The sequence below is a fragment of the Patella vulgata genome, chromosome 5, assembly GCF_932274485.2.
Source record: "Patella vulgata chromosome 5, xgPatVulg1.2, whole genome shotgun sequence".
In the NCBI taxonomy this organism is placed as follows: Eukaryota; Metazoa; Mollusca; class Gastropoda; family Patellidae; genus Patella; species Patella vulgata.
Window position 1 is genome coordinate 75,235,840 of NC_065883.2, and position 19,003 is coordinate 75,254,842.

The window sequence follows — 19,003 nt, forward strand, 5'->3', positions numbered from 1 at the left end:
GAATGCAGCTACCATCCCTCTACGTCAACACCTCGCGACACAAGTTTTGATATTAATATCCACAGCATAATCAGCAGCAATAGCACATTCGACGACTAAAAAAATATATAACACGTGATTGTCTGCGATATCACTTCGGTGGAAGCGGACGTAAAATACAACTAACATCATCATCATGGACCAGTAACCGGGCTTGACGTCATTGCATCCATCTTGAAATTGTGGCGTACTATTGAATGTAGTCAATCTATCGGCAAATGTAAAAAAACAAAAAAAGTTTCAGGTTGATCGCACTTCAACAGACGAAGACTTAGTTTGTCGCAATGCACTATACCCCTCGATACAAAAACATCTGCAAATCTGAATCTGAATCTGAAGGGTTACGTTGAAGCGACCAATTCTGGCTTTCATTCAACGGGGGAGGAGTGCGCTATTAGATGTCACTCGTAGCCACTTGTGTCTTGAAGCGCTTGATTGTATCTGCTTTCACAACACTATCGCTAAGTCTATTCCACTCTAATAGAGTTCTTGGGAAGAATGAATGTTTGTAATTGACATATAGTTGGAATAATGTCGAAACACTTGCTATTGTTGTTAACTGAATTTAGTACAATGTTAGTATGAGTAAAGTCTTCAAATTTTTTTAGCTCTGATAGAACGTTTTACTCTCTGGGATTTCAGGTAGTGCTCAAAAGGTTTGTTCAGGCATGACTACTATGCGGCACACCGAAAAATCTGAGTTAATAACTGTAGCTTCTATCGCTTTAACACGCCAAGTGTTGGCCGACTGAATGATAGGTAAACTTCGCAAGCAACATCATAATAGGTACATGCAAATCAAATACGTAATTTGTAGACGAAATATAACTCAATCTGATTTAACACAGATCCTATTTCGTTTCGTTTTTATAGTTCAAAATTTCGTTTTACATGTCTTTACTACACTAGGATCTGGAAGAGTTGTTATATAACCTGTGTTTTGGTTGAAATGAGGGATTAGCCAATGAAACGGTCTGTTACGGCGACTTCTTGGTGTCTCGTGCACGGAACTGTAGGTAAACCACTAGAAACATCAACCCCGATTGATTAATCAATGTCTGATGTCATAGGTCAAAAAGCGCTCGTATGACCCCTGACATGACCTTCGAGTACAACTTGTCAGATCTTCATGTAGTGTAGGCCATCGAAAGTATAAAAAAAACCAAACGAAATATAGATCTGTATTTCAATTAGATTGTAAAATATCTAGGGATCAATCAAAACAACCGGAAGTAACACACAATGACAAAACTCATTGACAAACTAACTCAGGAAATAGTCAAAAAATAGTTTATTAAAAAATTTTGCCTAGATGGCTTATTTTGCCTGACAATATTACAAATTCTAATTTATTTTTGCTTAATTACATGATATGAAATAAAATTGGTTTTAGCGTCGTACTGATTTGACAGGTTAACGGGAGCGCTTCTTACAAACAGGATAGTTGGTGTGAAAACTAAGAGATGTTAACAGCAACAGCAGCAACGATGGTAAGAAAATACTATTTTTATTTAGAAATAACCATGTTAGAATAATAAATATGTTACAATACAAAATAAATATATTACTCGAGAAATGATCAATCGTAAACACAATCTGATTAAAACACAGATCCTATTTCATTTCGTTTTTTTATAGTTCAAAATTTCATTTTACGCCTCTTTACTACACTGGGATCTGGAAGAGTTGTTATATAACCTGTGTTCTTATTTGATGTGAGGAATTAGCCAATGAAACCATCTGTTACGGCGAGTTCTTGGCGTGCTCTGCACAGAACTGTGGGTAAACTTCTAGAAAAGTCAACGCTGATTGATTAATCAATGCTTGGCGCTATAGGGACAAAAGCCGCTCGTATGAACTCTGACGTGACCTCCCAGTACAATTAGTCAGATCTTCATGTAGTGTAGGCCATCGAAAGTATAAAAACGAAACGAAATATAGATTTGTATTTTAATCAGATTGTCGTAAATAATATAATAATAAAAAAAAAACCCCAAAAAACAGTTTTTGGTCGCACTCGGTCTTGCAATAAATCAGGGTTCACAAATACCCCAGAATGGCGAGATAAACAAATTCATATAGACCAAACCTTATCTAATTACTATTCTTTAAATAAATAATAATATTAAAAGGACTATAAGTCACAATATTTAAAATTTTAATAAATTACACGGCAAGGCATTATCAAACATAATCAATAATGTATAACTATTGCAACGATTCTAAAACAAATCCATTGCAAATGAACGTAGCAATGTCTGCCACGGTCGGATCAAAATATAATTTGTCTTGGACCCACAACATGTAAGGGAGATAATCAATAAGAAATTGCTAGTATTTTGCTAAATTCGGGCCATCTAGTAGTGTAAAATGTCATTAAAATAATGAAATAAAATGTCAATACCTTTAAATTCGTCGTTTTATATACGAGAAGATATGTCGACAATCAAAACAACTGAAATCACCCAGTTGTGGTCACTGTCTCTGTGTATGAGAAAATATAACCTATTCCGTTCGTGATTTTATTGACCACTCGGCAAGCCCCGGCAGATTCCGTTACTCTACATCTAGCTGTATGGCGGCGATATGTACCTACGCCTATACAATTGCGATGCGGCAGCGGTTTACTTATTAGGAAAACATGCCGCGTTAAAAAGAAGTTATCAAAATTGCGTCGTTCGAAGCGTGTGTAGAAGTTTCATTGCAAAGTTGTCCTTGTTTGAAGAAAATTGGATAAACTTGAAAGAAAAACAGTTTCAGACTTTGAAATATTTGTATGATAAAATATTCTTCAAAGAAAAGTTGGTAAACCGGGAACTTGAAAGTAGTTCCAATGGCGGACTTCGTCATACAGCCGAGGCTAGATGTAGGGTACTGGAGTCTTCTGAGGCGTGCCGAGCGCTCTGCGGGTTAAAAGGATAACGGCTAAAAATGAAAACAAAGCAAAGTAATGTTTAATTTGAATAACAAAACACCGAGTTTCAACACACGTCTAACTAGACACGTCTATGTTATTTTAATATGGCCTTCAAAAATTGAGAGTAAAATCATAACAGTTACTCCGATCAATATTCCAACATTTGTCATGATAAATATGGTCATTGATGGCGGATGTACTAACTTCGGCAACTGAAATAAAAAGGAGTATAAAATGTCTTTTAAAAGAAACCTACCCAAAGCGTGGAATACGCCCACACAGCAGCTTTGTCTGAACTGCAGCTTATCCGGAGAAAACTCACGAGGTTGGACAGGCAACCCTACTCCTTGTCATGTACAACCGGGGAATCGAAACCACGCCAGCTGACTCAATGACAGACTTTATGATACAGCGCGCACGTGCTAACCATTCGGCCATCCAACCCTCAATCCTCTTATGGACCCATAGCTCCCAACCAAGACTTTATCAGGCCGCTCACACAGTTTTCGCCAAAGGATGGGGGGGGCGTATCTCGGGAACGGAAGGCTGTGCGGAGATCACTGACTCACAATTCTTCAAGAAAAATATGAAAAGGATTATACATAATAAATTGTGATTAGGCTGCAGTGGAGGAAAGATGGAGCGCGAGACACTGTCCTCAACTTCGCCCTAGTGCTCTCGTTTTTTTTTCTTTCTGCTCTCTAAAGCAACAAAGCAATTGGTGCGTAGTGGGTCGTTTAGCTTGGTCTCTCGTCCAATTACCCCGCGCTTTCGCACGATCCAAGACTTGATGGAAACGGTGGAGCGATGGACCGAGATACTTTGTTAGAATTAAACGTTGGAATTGCTTTACCAGCCAACGATACCCTTTCTAAATTTTAACTCTATACTCCACCGAAGATAACATTTTATTATCATACACATTAATGTCAAATTTTATATGTAAATTTAGGATTTTATGAAGATTTCTACTAAATGAAAATGAAATGGGGTTGGCTGGTAAAGCAATTCCAACGTTCTTAATTCTCACAAAGTATCTCGGTCCATCGCTCCGACTAGGCCATGCAATGTGCTTTGAGGGAAATTTCGCTACGGTCTACTATTAATTCGAATTCCAACCGCCAAGCGAGCCAACTTTCTACCCCCCTGAGCCACAGTGGCTCCCTGATTTAAACAGTTATATAGATATAATATAAGGTTATAAACTTACTATGTCGGTTAGAGCAATGTAAATAAACATGCCAGCCGTTGCAGCAAATATCCATTGTCTAGCAAGTGGATCTGTAGCCACAGACAATCCAATATACAGGCCAGCAAAACTGGTTAACGCGGAAGCCATGTTCCAGAAAACAGCATTTCTAAATCTCATCTTTGTTTGTAATAAAACAGCAAAGTCTCCTAAAAAATACAACAGATGTGATATTAACTTGGAAAAAATCTAACCTGATAAAAACACAGATCCTATTCCATTTCGGTTTTTTATAGTTCAAAATTTCGATTTACCATCGAACGTAAAAAAAAAAATGAAACAAAATACAGATTAGCTTGGTCGCCGGGGAGACATTCCTCACGGGGTCAATCACTTTGAATTGCACATGACGTCAGAATTTTTGGACCAAACCCAACCCTAACCGTAACCCTAGCCCTAGCACGCTGTGCGTGTCAGTGTCGTTAAAATTAAACCATCATCTCGTTTATCAACGCGAGATTTCGTCAATTCACCATGGCCGGTACTGTGAGGAATGTCTCCCTTGTGCAAAATTTCTGTATTTTACCCCGATTGGAAAAAGTCCTAGATACAACTCTTATATATTCTTCTGGTGGTTATAGACTTCAATCAGATTTTGAGTAAAAGCGAAAATAAGTAAAACTTTAGTTAGCTGTGACGGTTTCTTCTTTGAGAATGAATAATTCGTTTTTAATAATAAGCCTGTTATTAAATGGGGTTTAACGTCCTACTGTTCTGCTCTGAACTGGGCTAATAAAGACGGGCATACGCCATACATTCTGCTATAAGGGTAATTTTGCCAGGACAGCGGGACAACGGCCTACTCTTATATTGAATTCCAACCGTCAAGGGATCTTTTACGTGTACGCCAATGTGTACACGGGGCCTCGGTTTTTTCGTCCCATCCGAATGACTAGACAGCTGTTCTTGTCAGGCCCTCTATCCTGCATCGCTAACAAGGGGGAACTACGCCGGAAAATCTGGATGAACTATTTTGGCCAAAGCAGGGATCGAACACCCGACCTGGAGGCTAGCGAGCCAGCGTCTTACCCACTTGCCACCGTGACCCCCCTAGCCTGTTATGAACAGTATGGTAAGTACTATCTTCAATAGACGGATAGATCTCACTTGAACTCCACACATCTTATCAAGGCCTCAACGTAATACGCTACATTTTATGTCACTCATTTCGATTGGTCATTGACCTAGCTCCCGGCCTCTCCGATTCTTCGATAGAAGATAGCATCGCGAATACCGAGTCTCGCGCTTTCCAACTGAAATGGCTAGCTGTGATAATCGAGTTGCAAAGTTCAAGGGTGCTGGAACGTTTCCACTTTCCATCTTAGTCCAAACCTTTCTAATTTATTTTTCTGATCTTATGTTATGTTAGTAAGGTTGATTTTTCTTTGGTTTTCCATGAGTTTTTCAATTAAAAAAGGTTTTCAATGGCTGTAAATGAAACCGTTCCTTTATGTATTTGCATCACGTGTCTGGGGATAAAGGGAGACAATTTAATGTACACAGCAACCTAAAAGTTTGCGAACTCTAGCAACGGCTAGGTGTGTAAAACTTGCAGTTGTAGATTCACGACCATGGGCAAGTACCTACCTAATTCATGTGGTAATTCGTGACAAAATACAGCTATAGTAACACCAACACCTTCAGTTAAACTCTGTGTGAAAGCAGCAGCTATAGCTAAACCATCAGCAAAGTTATGTATACCATCACCGATAATTATCATGAGGGCAAGGTGATTTAAATCTGAAATATAGAAGAAGAATACTATACGAGAGGGGGGTTGGGTGCTCTAATGGTTTTGAGTCACGTGGAGTGGTTTCCCCCAACTAAAATAAAATTGAACCATTGTTAGGACCTGGTGAAACCCCACGAGTTTTGTTACATACATGTTCAAGCGGGGAATGGAAACCACACCATTTGCCTCAATGACAGACCTTTTGATCTAACAAGCGCGTTTTACCCATTCGGTCACCAAACCCCACCTATCGTTTTTAAGAGTCCGCTTCGGTTATAGGCATTATCCTTGTTACCGGAAATGTAAATACCCACTAATGTAAAAGACATTTCTATCTAATTTGTTTATCTTCTGACTCGATATTGTGTTGTGACGCCACTTTCTGATTAATTTTTTCATTTTCTGATTCTATATTGCATTATCACACCACTATGACCTCATAGCAACCATTTGACCCTATCATCTGATTCCATGATATCACTTTTATAGCGTTCATGGGATATTGGTAAAGGGAGATCACTCCAGAACGGAAAGTAGACGATGGGGGGGGGGGGGAGGGGCGCTGAATTGATAAACTCCATCGATCCTCTTAAGATCAAAAGGCTCCACAACAAAAATTGAAAAGAATTCATTGAAAACGAAAGACTTTATCGAGAGTTGATTATGGTCTTGGTTATGTCTAATTAATAATTCAGATAACATTTAAGGCCCAAAGTAAGACCTGCAATCGGCAGATTTAGCTCTTACATAATGTATGTTTAATAAGAAGCCTATATTTAAAAAATGTCATGTCATGTGATCTTACATAACTATATATTTGATATATTTGATATACAAAAAAAAAAAGAACATTTGTATTTCTAAGGACAAAATGGCGACGACTTATCACCGATTGGCTACATAGATATACTTATGGCTTATATTTCCATAAAACAAATATAGCTATTATTTACATAAAACAAATTACTAGTAGGTCGTATAACTTTTAACATATCACTGACGACATAAACTAAAGCTTGACCTATAATTTGTGTGTTTCAAGGATTATATAAATATTCTAAGTCCGAGTCGTTGAGAAATACGATGGATTTTAAGATTACATTTTATTGACAGTGTAAATATAAAGTTGGGTCTAATAGGCGACACTTTAAAACATTAAAGATACATTATTGGAGATTAGATAAAGAGTTGGTAGTTCTCACTATAATATTTAAAAACTAGATAATGTAAAGGATATGTTACTGTATTTAAAGATACATTATGGGAGATTTGATTAAGAGTTGGCAGTTCTCACTGTAATAGTTCAAAACCAGATAATTTGAAGGGAATTTGCTGAAAATTTCAGTCAAATTGATCCACTTTGAACCGAGAATTTAGCGATTGAATTTTGGGCCTAGCCTCGATCACCATTACTAAAGTCGGTACGATAAAAAAACATAGTCTCGATTATCCCATTTCATGATTTAATCACGAATGAAAGTTGAGCAGCTGATCGGATTATAATCCAGTAAATATCACAGGCTAGCGATACAACCAACAGTTGATTATGGTCTGGATAAGTTAATTAATGTCTAATTAATAATTTATAAAACATTTCAGGCCTAAAGAAAGACCTGCAATAGGCAGATTTAGCTCTTGCATAATGTATATTTCAGATAGCTATTGTTAATAAAATAATTATCAATACTTGAAAATATGTAATATGGTTTAGTCAAATCTTCTATCCTGCCAATTTGAATGAGGCGGGTGGGGTGTTCTGTTTCGCTAGGCAGAAAATGCTCATTATCGAACTTAGTCAAGGTACTGATGTAATAAAACTATACACCAAGTTTCATCACTCTCACTTAATTAGAACTAAAGTTATCGTGTCACAATTGTTTTTCTTTGATTACTTTATATTAAACCTTTAAAAAATGAAATGAAACGGCGTTTAACGCCCTACTGTTCTTTGCCTACTGGGCTAATGAGGTCGGGCATATGCCATGATGAGGGAAATTTTGCCCATCCAGCAATGGTCTACTCTTATATCAAATTCCAACTGTCAATTCCAACTACGCATTGTCCCTTTCCAGGCCCCCGTCCAACACGACTAACTCGGGGGAGCCACATCGGAAAATCCAGATGAACTTTCTCAGTCAGCGCAGGGATCAACACGGAATCAACGTCTTACTCAACGTCAACGTCTTACTCAACGTCAACGTCTTACTCAACGTCAACGTCTTATCAAAATATCAATAAAATTAGCAAAACAAGTCATGCTCACTTTTCTTCTTCTTCTTCGGTTCCTGAAAAAATAACAATACCATGATGTTATGAAACATGAAATTAAATGGGGTTTAACGTCCTACTGTTTTGCTGCTAAACTGGGCTAATGAACACGGGCATACGCCATACAGTGTGCTATGAGGGAAATTTTGCCCGGGCAGGGGCACTAACGCCTACTCTTATATCGAATTCCAACTGTCAAGGGATCTTTTACATGCATTCCAATGTATACGGGACCTCGACTAGGTCTTTTCGGAGCGGTTCAGTTTTATTTCAAAACGTGGTTCAATTTGATTTCATTAGTTAAAATGTTAAAACAGTAACTTTGTGGAAAGATTCATTAAATTCATTGGACTAAAGAGTGGCCCACCCCACCGTAAAAAAAACAAAAACAATTCCCCAAAATTAGATGCAACCAACAACACCACCCCATAACGGGGGTTGGATGTTTGGCCGAATGGTTAGCGTGTGTGTTGTATCATAAGGTCTGTCATTGGGTCAACTGGCGTGGTTTCGATTCTAAGGTTGTACGTGACAAGGAGTAAGGTCGCCTGTCCAACCTCGTTGGTTTTCTCCGGGTCCTGCGAGTTCCTACCACTGCTAAAGACCCCTACGCGCAATAAATAAAACTGAACCCTGTTAATCCTGAATTACCTAGTTTAAGTCGAGTGGATGTTAACCCCTCTCTCTCCACCCCATAACCGACTTGTATACTGTACACGGTTTTGTCTTGCTTCATGCAACTAATCTATGTTAGCATCAAATTCATGCAAGCGCGCAAGAAATTTCTAGCATATTATACTAGGCTTTCTTGCTTGAATAAACCAGCGAGCGAGAGAGAGAGAGAGAGAGAGAGAGAGAGAGAGAGAGGCGGGGAGACTTTAAGTCATTTTAACACTATCCGGGGACTAAGAAAAGAAATAAAATAAAATGGGGTTTAACGTCCTGCTGTTCTGCTCACACTGGGCTAATGAAGACGGCCTTACGCCATGCAATGTACTAAGAGAAAAAATTTGCCCAGAAAGCGGCGCTATTATTTCGAAGTCCAACTGTCAAGGGTTATTTAACGTGCATGACAATGTATACACCTGACCTCGGTTTTTCGTCCCATCAGAATGACTAGACGGCAGTCCCTTGTCAGGCCCTCTGTCCTGCATCACTGACACGGAGGAACCACGTCGGGTTATCCTCATGAACCTTTTCATCCAACGCAGGGATCGAACACGGGACTTTTAGGTAAGCGATTCAATGTCCTACTCACTGAGTCACGGGACTAAGATATAGTGTTGTATTTATTGGTCAGTGCTAAATAATAAGGTTAGCTCAATTTTTCTTAGAAGAACAGTAGGACGTTAAACCCCATTTCATTTGAATTTTTCGTGGGGGTCACAGTCATTAGGTGGGTAAGACGCTGGCTTGCTGGTAAACAAGGCTAACGCTAATCCCAACCCTAACCCTGGACCTAGCCCCAATGTTTCAGGAACATGATCCTAACCTACAATCTCGCCAACAATCACGTGCCATAACCTTATTTACATCTCAACGACCTTGACAAAAATTGAGCTGGCCTTAACAAATAGATTTAGCCGTATTGAAGAGTGCATATTCTGTACATACATTTACCCAGTTCCCAACATTAGTGCCTTCTTTTCCAACGCCATTACTTGTGCTTTCTTTTCCAACGCCATTACTTGTGCTTTCTTTTCCAACTTTGTCTTCGTCGTCGTCGTCGTCACTCGGCCAAGTATGCTACAAAAACAGACCATTTAAATTTAAATGCCTTCAAAATGATAGCCTTGTGCGATAAGATACCCTCTTTGTATGCAGTAATAAAAGGTTTATGTGCTTATTATTTCCACACAAATGAGTTTCTATAAATTGATAACCACAGTGTTATATGTACTCTTGTTATAAACATATCATTATCGTTATATGTCATAATTTTATTGCAAGACGTGTCACAACAAGTAGGATGTTTACGAGAGATCTCCTTAATGGCTAGTCTCTATCATCCAGAAAAATATTCTACAATTATTAGTGTGGACGTGTTGGCTAGATTATCCAGTCTTTTACATTATAATAAACAAAGTCTAAGGGGGTAACAATCAAGATGTCGACGCCCATGAAATGGATATTAGTCTGGATGTGTTGTCATCTGTCAACATTTGAGAATAATGGGTCCATTGGCTAGACTATCCAGCCTTTTACATTATAATAAACAAAGCCTAAGGGAGGTAACTAGTCCTAAAACAAAATGTCGACGCCCATGAAATTAATTTAAGAATGCAATTTCAGAAAATTCATTCGATTACCATTGCCATTCGATTACCATTGCCATTTCAATCTCCAACACTCTTAATTTTTTTATTGTAAAATTTCTCTCTTATGGGTCATATTTATGGGTGTTTTTTTTTAAAAATTAATCCTAATTCGTCGTCACGATTCATGTTTGTTTATATTAATGCAAGAATTATGGGATTTATATCGGGAAGCGATGGGCAATGGAACATTTCGTCAAATACTGATAACGGTCCCAGACCCCCCGTACGTTGAAGACTAGGAGGTTCTGGGTGACCTAGACTACTTAATAGCAAAAGACCTAGGGGGTACTCGATTGAACGTGACAATCGAGTGAAAAGGTGGATTTCGGGCTACAACGCATGCGTCGACTGAATAAGTAAATATCTCAACCAACCATGCAGCCGAAACATATTCGTTGTGTTTAATTACGTCACGATTCTACTCACTCCACCTCCGTGGCCGGGACTGACAGAACTGTGACAGGACTGAATTCCGCTTTACTCGATTGCAATTTTGTCAATTCTGGACGTTCTGGACTGTGAATCGAGCACCCCCCCCCACCCCTATTAGGTAAAGTTTCCTTGTTGAAAATATAAATAAACTTACAGAATGTCCAGCCATTCCGAATATTGTTTCTAGGAGATAAAACACATAGATACCTGGAAACAAATATTAATATTTTACATTTTATAACTTTCATTGTAAATGTGAAATCTATAAACACAATTTTAAAATTCACCATGCAAGATACACCCTCATTTTGCAAGAGATGGACGAGAATACGTCATATAAATATTTTTTTTCGTACAATAAGGGGCTATAATCAAGGAGCTCACGGCCAAGTGCTTCAATATCAAACGGAACCGAGATCATTGGGTTATAAATATACATTTTTAGTTTCATCAAAATCGTGATCTCTAGATTGCCCACAAGCTAAAGATACGATTTTCGCAAAATCCAGCTTAACCGGAGCGGGGCCCTGGGCCTGACTAGAATCGCAGGGATCCTAACGCGACGAAAAGATTATTTTATATCCTATTGAATGGCACGCATGCGTAACACACAATTAAACGGTCTGAAATACAAGAATAATTACATTATATCTGATCACATACGAAATCCATTCAGTTCTGAATGGCATACAATGCGCGGAAATGACATATAACGGCGGGGAAATATTATAACAAGTGAAATCACCGATCACCGAGAAGGTTGAGGGCTAGTTCAGTCTCAACCCTCGCGGCGCTAGATCGATTACCGTGAAACTTTCATCTGGAATTTGATTTTTTTTATCTCTTTGCCTAAACTGCGGGGCATGCCTAAGCCGGGATTTGGATTTTCGTACAATCAGAGGCCACAGTCCAATATGGAAAGGCACCGAGATCTTTCGGATATAAACCTATATTTCAAGTTTCGTCTAAATTGGAAAATAATTTTGAAAATTCCCTCCATCGCCATATTCAAAGTTAATATGATATTTAGGGTTATAAATAGAATAAGGCGAATGTCCAAGTTGTTGTGACTACTTCTGGAGCTCTTTGACCTAGTCACTCACTCGGCAAACCTCGGCAGATTCCGATATTCTACATCTGGCCTCGACTGTATGACGGTCAATGATATGTACCCACACCTATACAATTGCGATGCGGCACCAGTTTACTTATTAGAAATTAGGAAGACCTGCCGCTTTTAGAAAGAAGTTCTCAAAATTGCGTCGTTCGAAGAATAAGTACAATTTTCAGTGCAAATTTTTCAAGAAAAACAGCTTCAGAATGCTATAGCTTTGTATGATAAAACATTCTTCAAAGGCGTCGGCATGGGCGACGCCGTTGGTAATCCGGGAACTTGAAAGTAGTTCCAATGGCGGACTTCGTCATACAGTCGAGGCTAGATGTAGGGTACTTGAATCTGCTGAGGTTTGCCGAGTGCTAGTCACTGTTTTCATTGTTTCCGCCATTTTGTGAAGGTTAGCACGTGACTCAACCTCGATCTATTATTATAATTTTCTTACTTCCAATAGCAGCGAAGGCATACCATACAAAAGATTCAATAACTATTTCACCGGACCCATGGTCATGGCCGTCGTCCTCACTGTGCTTGTGGATGCCAAAAGCCTAAAAATAAAATATTATCAATGTAAATAAATTGTTCAAAATTTTGGAGAACAAGTTCATTCATAACACAAGGTACAATTTTATGGATACACAATTACTAAGTTTAATACTAAGCAACGTTTCGACGAGGATACTCTCTTCTTTATCAAGCAAATGATACAGGTATGTGAATCAAATGATACAGGTATGTGAATCAAATGATACAGGTATGTGAATCAAATGATACAGGTATGTGAATCAAATGATACAGGTATGTGAATAGTAGGCAAATGTATGCATATTCCTATATATTTGCCCACTATTCACATACCTGTATCATTTGCCTGATAAAGATGAGAGTATCCTGGCTTGTGGTCGTGGTTTCGATCTCGGGTGTGAGCGTATGTGGCTTGGAGATAGAGGCTCCTTCTCAACCTCGTGGGTTTACTCCAAGTACTCCAGTTTCCTCCCACAGGAAGGACCCCTACGCATACACTAAGATAATAAAAAAATAAGACAAATTTGATGGAAGCGGGCGTTAAACACTAATAAAAGATGAAGATGGGTGATTATATATAATTGCCGCCTTGCCGGTGTTCTAATCACCAACATAATCCTCAGACTGGATGTCAGAAACAAAACAAGTTACCTCTGGTATCAGATGAAGTAAGGCGTCACTAGTCAATGTACCAACAGCTAAACCCATAAACACGGCCATAAAAGCATCATAACATCTATTTTTACTAAACGGAAACAAGATGGCGCCGAATAGAGCACACAAGGTAATAATGAATACCGCTAAAGTCGAATAACCATAACCTGATAGAAAAATAAAATCATTATTTTAAATAAATTAAAGAAATCTTTGGAGGTCCCTTTTGTTATGGGAACATAATATTTATGTCTATCTCAAAGGCATGAAGCATGATTTACATCCAATCAGATTAAAATACAGATTTATATTTCGTTTCGTTTTTTTATACTTTCGACGGCCTTTACTACAGGAAGATCTGACCAGTTGTAGTAGGAGGTCGCGTCAGGGGTCATCCGATCGGATTGATTAATGGTTTCTAGTGGTTTACCCACAGTTTCGTGCATGGCAAGCCAAGAATTCGCCGTAACAGAACGTTTTAGTGGCTAATCCCTCATGTCAACCAGAACACGGGTTATATAACAACTCTTCCAGATCCTAGTATAGTAAAGACAAGTAGAACGAAATTTTGAACTATAAAAAACGAAACGAAATAGGATCTGTGTTTTAATCAGAGTATATTTCATCAAGGTAAATGGTACTCTGTTTTCTTAGAATAAATGCGGAACTTTAAATAGGCGTACGAGACGGAATCGAAATCTGGGAGTTATACTGACCATTGGTTGGGGGGGGGGGGGTCCAGAAAATCACACAATTCTGATTTTGATTGCCGATCGGGCGCTACCTGGTAAAATTATGTAGGTTCATTTTTCGGGCACTGCCGCCGTATCTTTGAGGGGAAAATGATACAGCCCCTAAAGAAAATTGGCCCGTACGCCTATTCTTTTCATTATTATTTGATTTTCCAGTCGAATAAATTATACATTATGAAAGAGCTATATCTGCCTATTGCAGGTCTTTCTTTAGGCCTGTAATGTTATCTTAATTATTAATTAGACATTAATTAGCTTATCCAGACCATAATCAACTCTCGATGCCATCACTAGCCTGTGATATTTACTGGATTAGGATCCGATTTGCTGCTCAACTTTCATTTATGATTATATCATGAAATGGATAATCAAGACTATGTTTTTTATCGTACCGACTTTAGTAATGATGATCGAGACTAAATCGAAACTTCAATAGCTAAATTCCTGTTTCAAAGTGGATCAATTTCACTGAAATTTTCAGCAAATCCGCTTTAAATTATCTAGTTTTTAACTATTATAGTGAGAACTGCCAGCTCTTTATCTAATCTCCCATAATGTATATTTAATAGACTATATTTTAACATACGTTCTGCTTCTGTTGGTGTTTGAGCATCATCATGATCAGTAGTAGCTTTACACGCCTCCGATGTTTGTTGATAGATTAAAGCTGGACAAAGCTCGGTAAAGTCTGTTTTAGATATTGGTGCCGTAGCATCAAATATAGTTAATAGCTGGTCTGCACTATAACATGACTTGGTCTACAGAAATACAATAATTCGATTAGTTTCACCGGGAATTTATAGTTATCTATGAATTTGATAATATTTTTATATATATATATAAAATTCTATGGTACCTCGGTCGTATTCTCTATCTCTCTAGGGGGGTTGGCTGGCCGAATGGTTAGTATGTGCGCGCTGTATCATACGATCTGTCATTAAGTCAACTGGCGTGGTTTTGATTCCCCGGTTGTACATGACAAGGAGTAGGGTCGCCTGTCCAACCTCGTGGGTTTTCTCCAGGTCCTCCGGTTTCCTCCCACTGCTAAAGACCCCTACGCGCAAGCGAATTATTGAAATAAAATTGAACCATGTGTTGGTCCCGAAATGATCTAGTTTGTGTCGAGTGGACGTTAAACCCCATTTCTCTCTCCCTCTCTCTCTCTCTCTCTCTCTCTCTCTCTCTCTCTCTATCATCCACTGGGAAGCAGTTTATAACTTACTGTAGCATGGTCGTGTTCATCGTGTTCATCCACAGCACGTTTTGACCGTTTGATATTCTCTGATCTTGTACTTCTCTTTTTCCTTTCGTTATGAATATGTGCATCTTCTACGGTTGCAGATGGTGATATAGCCAACTTTGTTAATAATTCTTTGAATTCTGTATTTTAAAATAATATATAAGATATGGAAACTCGGAATTTACTTGTGATTGAGTGCGCCCTTCAAAGCCCAGCTTAGGCATGGGCCTGCTGGGCCCAGGCCCAGGGCCCCGCGGTTTAGGGGGTCCCGCGGTTCATGGCAAAAGGAGAAAAAAATTCAAATTCCTGATGACAGTTTGATGGTTATCAATCTAGCGGCGCGAGGGCGGAGACTGAGCTATCCCTCAACCCTCAAAAGGGCGACCCCGCGATTCTAGTCAGGCCCAGGGCCCAGCTCCGGTTAAGCAGGGCTTTGGTGCCCTTCAGAACCGGGGCAGCCACCCCCTATACTAATTTGTAAATATGTGCTCCTTTATTTCCCCATGACAAGCCCACAGATAATCAATTTTGCTTCATAGACCTCTCAAGTCTATCTTCAGTACACGGATATCCGTTTCGCTGTGCACAAAGCAGACCCTTATACATTTCATAAGTCGCAACCTACTTTCGATCTCAACTAGATGTTTGCCTTCCTCATTCCTTTTTCCATTCTAGCGACTTTACACCTGCGCATTATATGTATATAAAATAATATTGTACAGGCACAATTACCTTCTTTGCTTAATGTGTTGTTAACACTATGAAAGGCCTCGAAAAGTTCGTCAATAAAAAATGTTTTCTTTGGTAATAGACGACACTTATGTTTTATTTCTGAACCTGAAATAAATTTTAAATATAAATAGATCTATATTGTGTTTATTCATTCCACATACCATATAAATATATATTATATGTATAGCGTAGACATCTTGGTTATCTTTCTGACTCAGTCAACAAATTGTATGAGAATACCAATTATGTCCTTCATGGTTACTTGCCCAAGATAAATATACATTTCATTTGAAAAGGATTGAATTTCAAGAGCTACCCCGTCATTCGAGATATTGTCACTATATGTATTCTACATCTACTGTATATCCCTTTTGAGATGCTATCAACCAAACTATAATTAACTATCTGCAAAGTTTGAAATAATAGTCTAATGGAGAGAGGGTATTAACTGGTAAAAATCCCCTACACATAAGTGGACGTTAAACCCCATTTCTTTCTCACTCTCTCTAGATGTGAAATATAGAATGGTTAAGACGTGGATAGAATCTGAAGTTAAATGTTATAATTTATTAATGTCGCTAGCTGTCACAGATATGAAGACTTCTAAAAGAGAGAGAGAGAGAGAGACGGGGGAGGGGTAACGTCCACTCGACACAAACTAGGTCAATATCGGGACTAACATATGGTTCAATTTTATTTCAATTATTCGCTTGCGTGTAGGGGTCTTTAGCAGTGGGAGAAAACCTGAGGACCGGGAGAAAACCCACGAGGTTGGACAGGCGACCCTACTCCTTGTCACGAACAACCGGGGAACCCAACCCACGCCAGTTGACTCAATGACCGATCTTAAGATACAACGCGCAAACGCTAACCATTCGGCCATTGAGCCCCACCAATCCCCCGAATATTAAAGGAGCTAAGCCTCTAACTCAATACTATCCATAATATTCGAAATTAAGAACACGAATTAGAATTCAAGATTGGTCTATTTCAATCATTATTGATGTTATTATCATACTGTGAACATACTGAACCCTATTATGTAAGACACAATGAACATATTAATATCAGTACACTAGTTGTCAGCGCCATTTGTAATAAATAAAAAAAAACATATCCCAGACGACAATGAAGAGGTAATTAAAAATGGCTACTCACAAATGACAGAATAATAATAGCAAAATGAGTAGAATGGACTTAGTAGGGGCAAATCACTGTCGTTTAACTCTAACAGTTTTCGTATTTCACCGAATATAATTGATTGGTAATTACAATTTAAAAAAAGTAAAAAGTAAATCACTTTATATATCATTTTCATTTTAGCCTCATTTTCGTCTATTTCAAGGCTCTAAAGAATAGAGTTATACGCCCTTTAAATACAAATGATCGATCTACCAATTGGGGCTGATGACTGGGTAGGGAATGCTATTATATTAATTTATATTTCAAATTTGTTAAATACTTACTTGAAAAGAAATGGTAAATTAATAAAGCGGCAACTTCATGGAAATGATCCTCTTTAACAGTTTCTGTGCCATTTCCAAGGTAATTAATAATTACATCGGCAGCCAAACACTTTATATAAAACAAATAGAATATGGAATAATAAATTATCACTTTACCCATTAGAATGTGAAACAATTTAAAGATACATTATGTAAGATTTAGATAAAGAGCTGACCATTCTTGCTATAATAATTCAAAAATAGATTTCATCCAAATTACTCTATTGCGAGCATAGATATTAGCCTTTGAAGGTTTGACAAGACGTGTGCAATAATTTGAACCACCGTACTGGTTGTTCGAAGCTAAGCCTCGTTCCTCCATTTTTAGCTTAAATCAAAATATGGCTGAACTGTTCTAATCTATTTAATATCGGAGAAATCCGATGCCATCGAGAGTTGATTATGGCCTGGATAAGTTAATTAATGTCTAATTAATAATTTAGATAACATTTCAGGCTTAAAGAGAGACCTGCAATAGGCAGATATAGCTCTTGCATAATGTATGTTTAATAGTTTATATAACATTTCTCGGCCTAAAAAAAGACCTGCAATAGGCTGATTTACCTCTTGCATAATGCATGTTTTATAAATCAAAAGATATATTATTTTATACAGGTATATTAAGGTAGATAAAGTACAAGTACTTCTATATTTATGGTAGATAAATACATAAATAAATAATAAATACGTCCAGGTAATAAATTCACCGGCCACTTCATTCTAACATATATTAAATCATATAAGCTAGCATATTTATATTGAATTACAATTAATTAAGACATGATAAACTCTATTGGTCATATGTAAATATTACATAATAGAGGGTAACCTTTAACCACATGCAGGCACATTTATATACCTTACTGAGAAGGGGGGGGGGGGAGAGAGAGAGAGAGAGAGGGGGGTTAACGTCCACTCGACACAAACCAGGTCATTTAGGGCCCAAAACATGGTTTATTGAAAATAAGATTGAACCATATTATGTTAGTCCCGAAATGACAGTTTGTGTTGAGTGGACGTTAAACTCCCCCCCCCCCCTCTCTCTCGCTTTCTCTCTCTCTCTAGTTATGAATATAGTGCACAATGCAGTTGATTGTAAACACAGTCCTTACCTCTTCCTCGAAAATTAGAACTTCATTTTCATCGTGTTCATGCTCGTCTTCATCAACAGGGACATAGGTAAGGTTCACGACTTCAATAAATTCTTCTAAATGTTCCCCATTCGTTTCGTTCGCTAGTCCTGGCACAACTAGAGATTGGGTGAAATTTGTTTTATAAAAATCCAAAGTATATTGGGTAACATCCACTTGTTGACGGCAGAAGACGGCAGCATTCTGTACATAGTACAATAGCACCACAGCCAAGTCCTCAAACTGTGCCTCTTGGATTCCAACTGCTACGTCTCCATTTACAATGGTAATAACTTCTGAATTGACTTCTGATGTGTTAAAACACTGAAAATATAACAATATGGCCACAGATCACTAATATTTTCCCTATCGACTTAATTAAATGTTAATTCTCGT

The 19,003-nt window shown here is 38.1% G+C and overlaps 1 protein-coding gene across 1 annotated transcript; it reads right to left on the minus strand.

The window, feature by feature from the left end:
- Window positions 1-1,315: 1,315 nt before the first annotated feature.
- Window positions 1,316-18,867, minus strand: LOC130010496 (zinc transporter ZIP12-like). The gene is made up of 13 exons (XM_056101071.1): window positions 18,590-18,867; window positions 17,439-17,547; window positions 15,973-16,077; window positions 15,223-15,380; window positions 14,587-14,758; window positions 13,246-13,415; window positions 12,515-12,617; window positions 11,110-11,162; window positions 9,820-9,951; window positions 8,201-8,222; window positions 5,793-5,945; window positions 4,167-4,354; window positions 1,316-3,168 (listed from the first exon to the last, which is right to left on the minus strand). The coding sequence occupies exons 6-13, from the start codon at window positions 13,312-13,314 to the stop codon at window positions 3,046-3,048; spliced, it is 843 nt and encodes a 280-aa protein (XP_055957046.1). The 5' UTR covers window positions 13,315-13,415; window positions 14,587-14,758; window positions 15,223-15,380; window positions 15,973-16,077; window positions 17,439-17,547; window positions 18,590-18,867; the 3' UTR covers window positions 1,316-3,045.
- Between the last annotated feature and the right edge of the window lie 136 nt (window positions 18,868-19,003).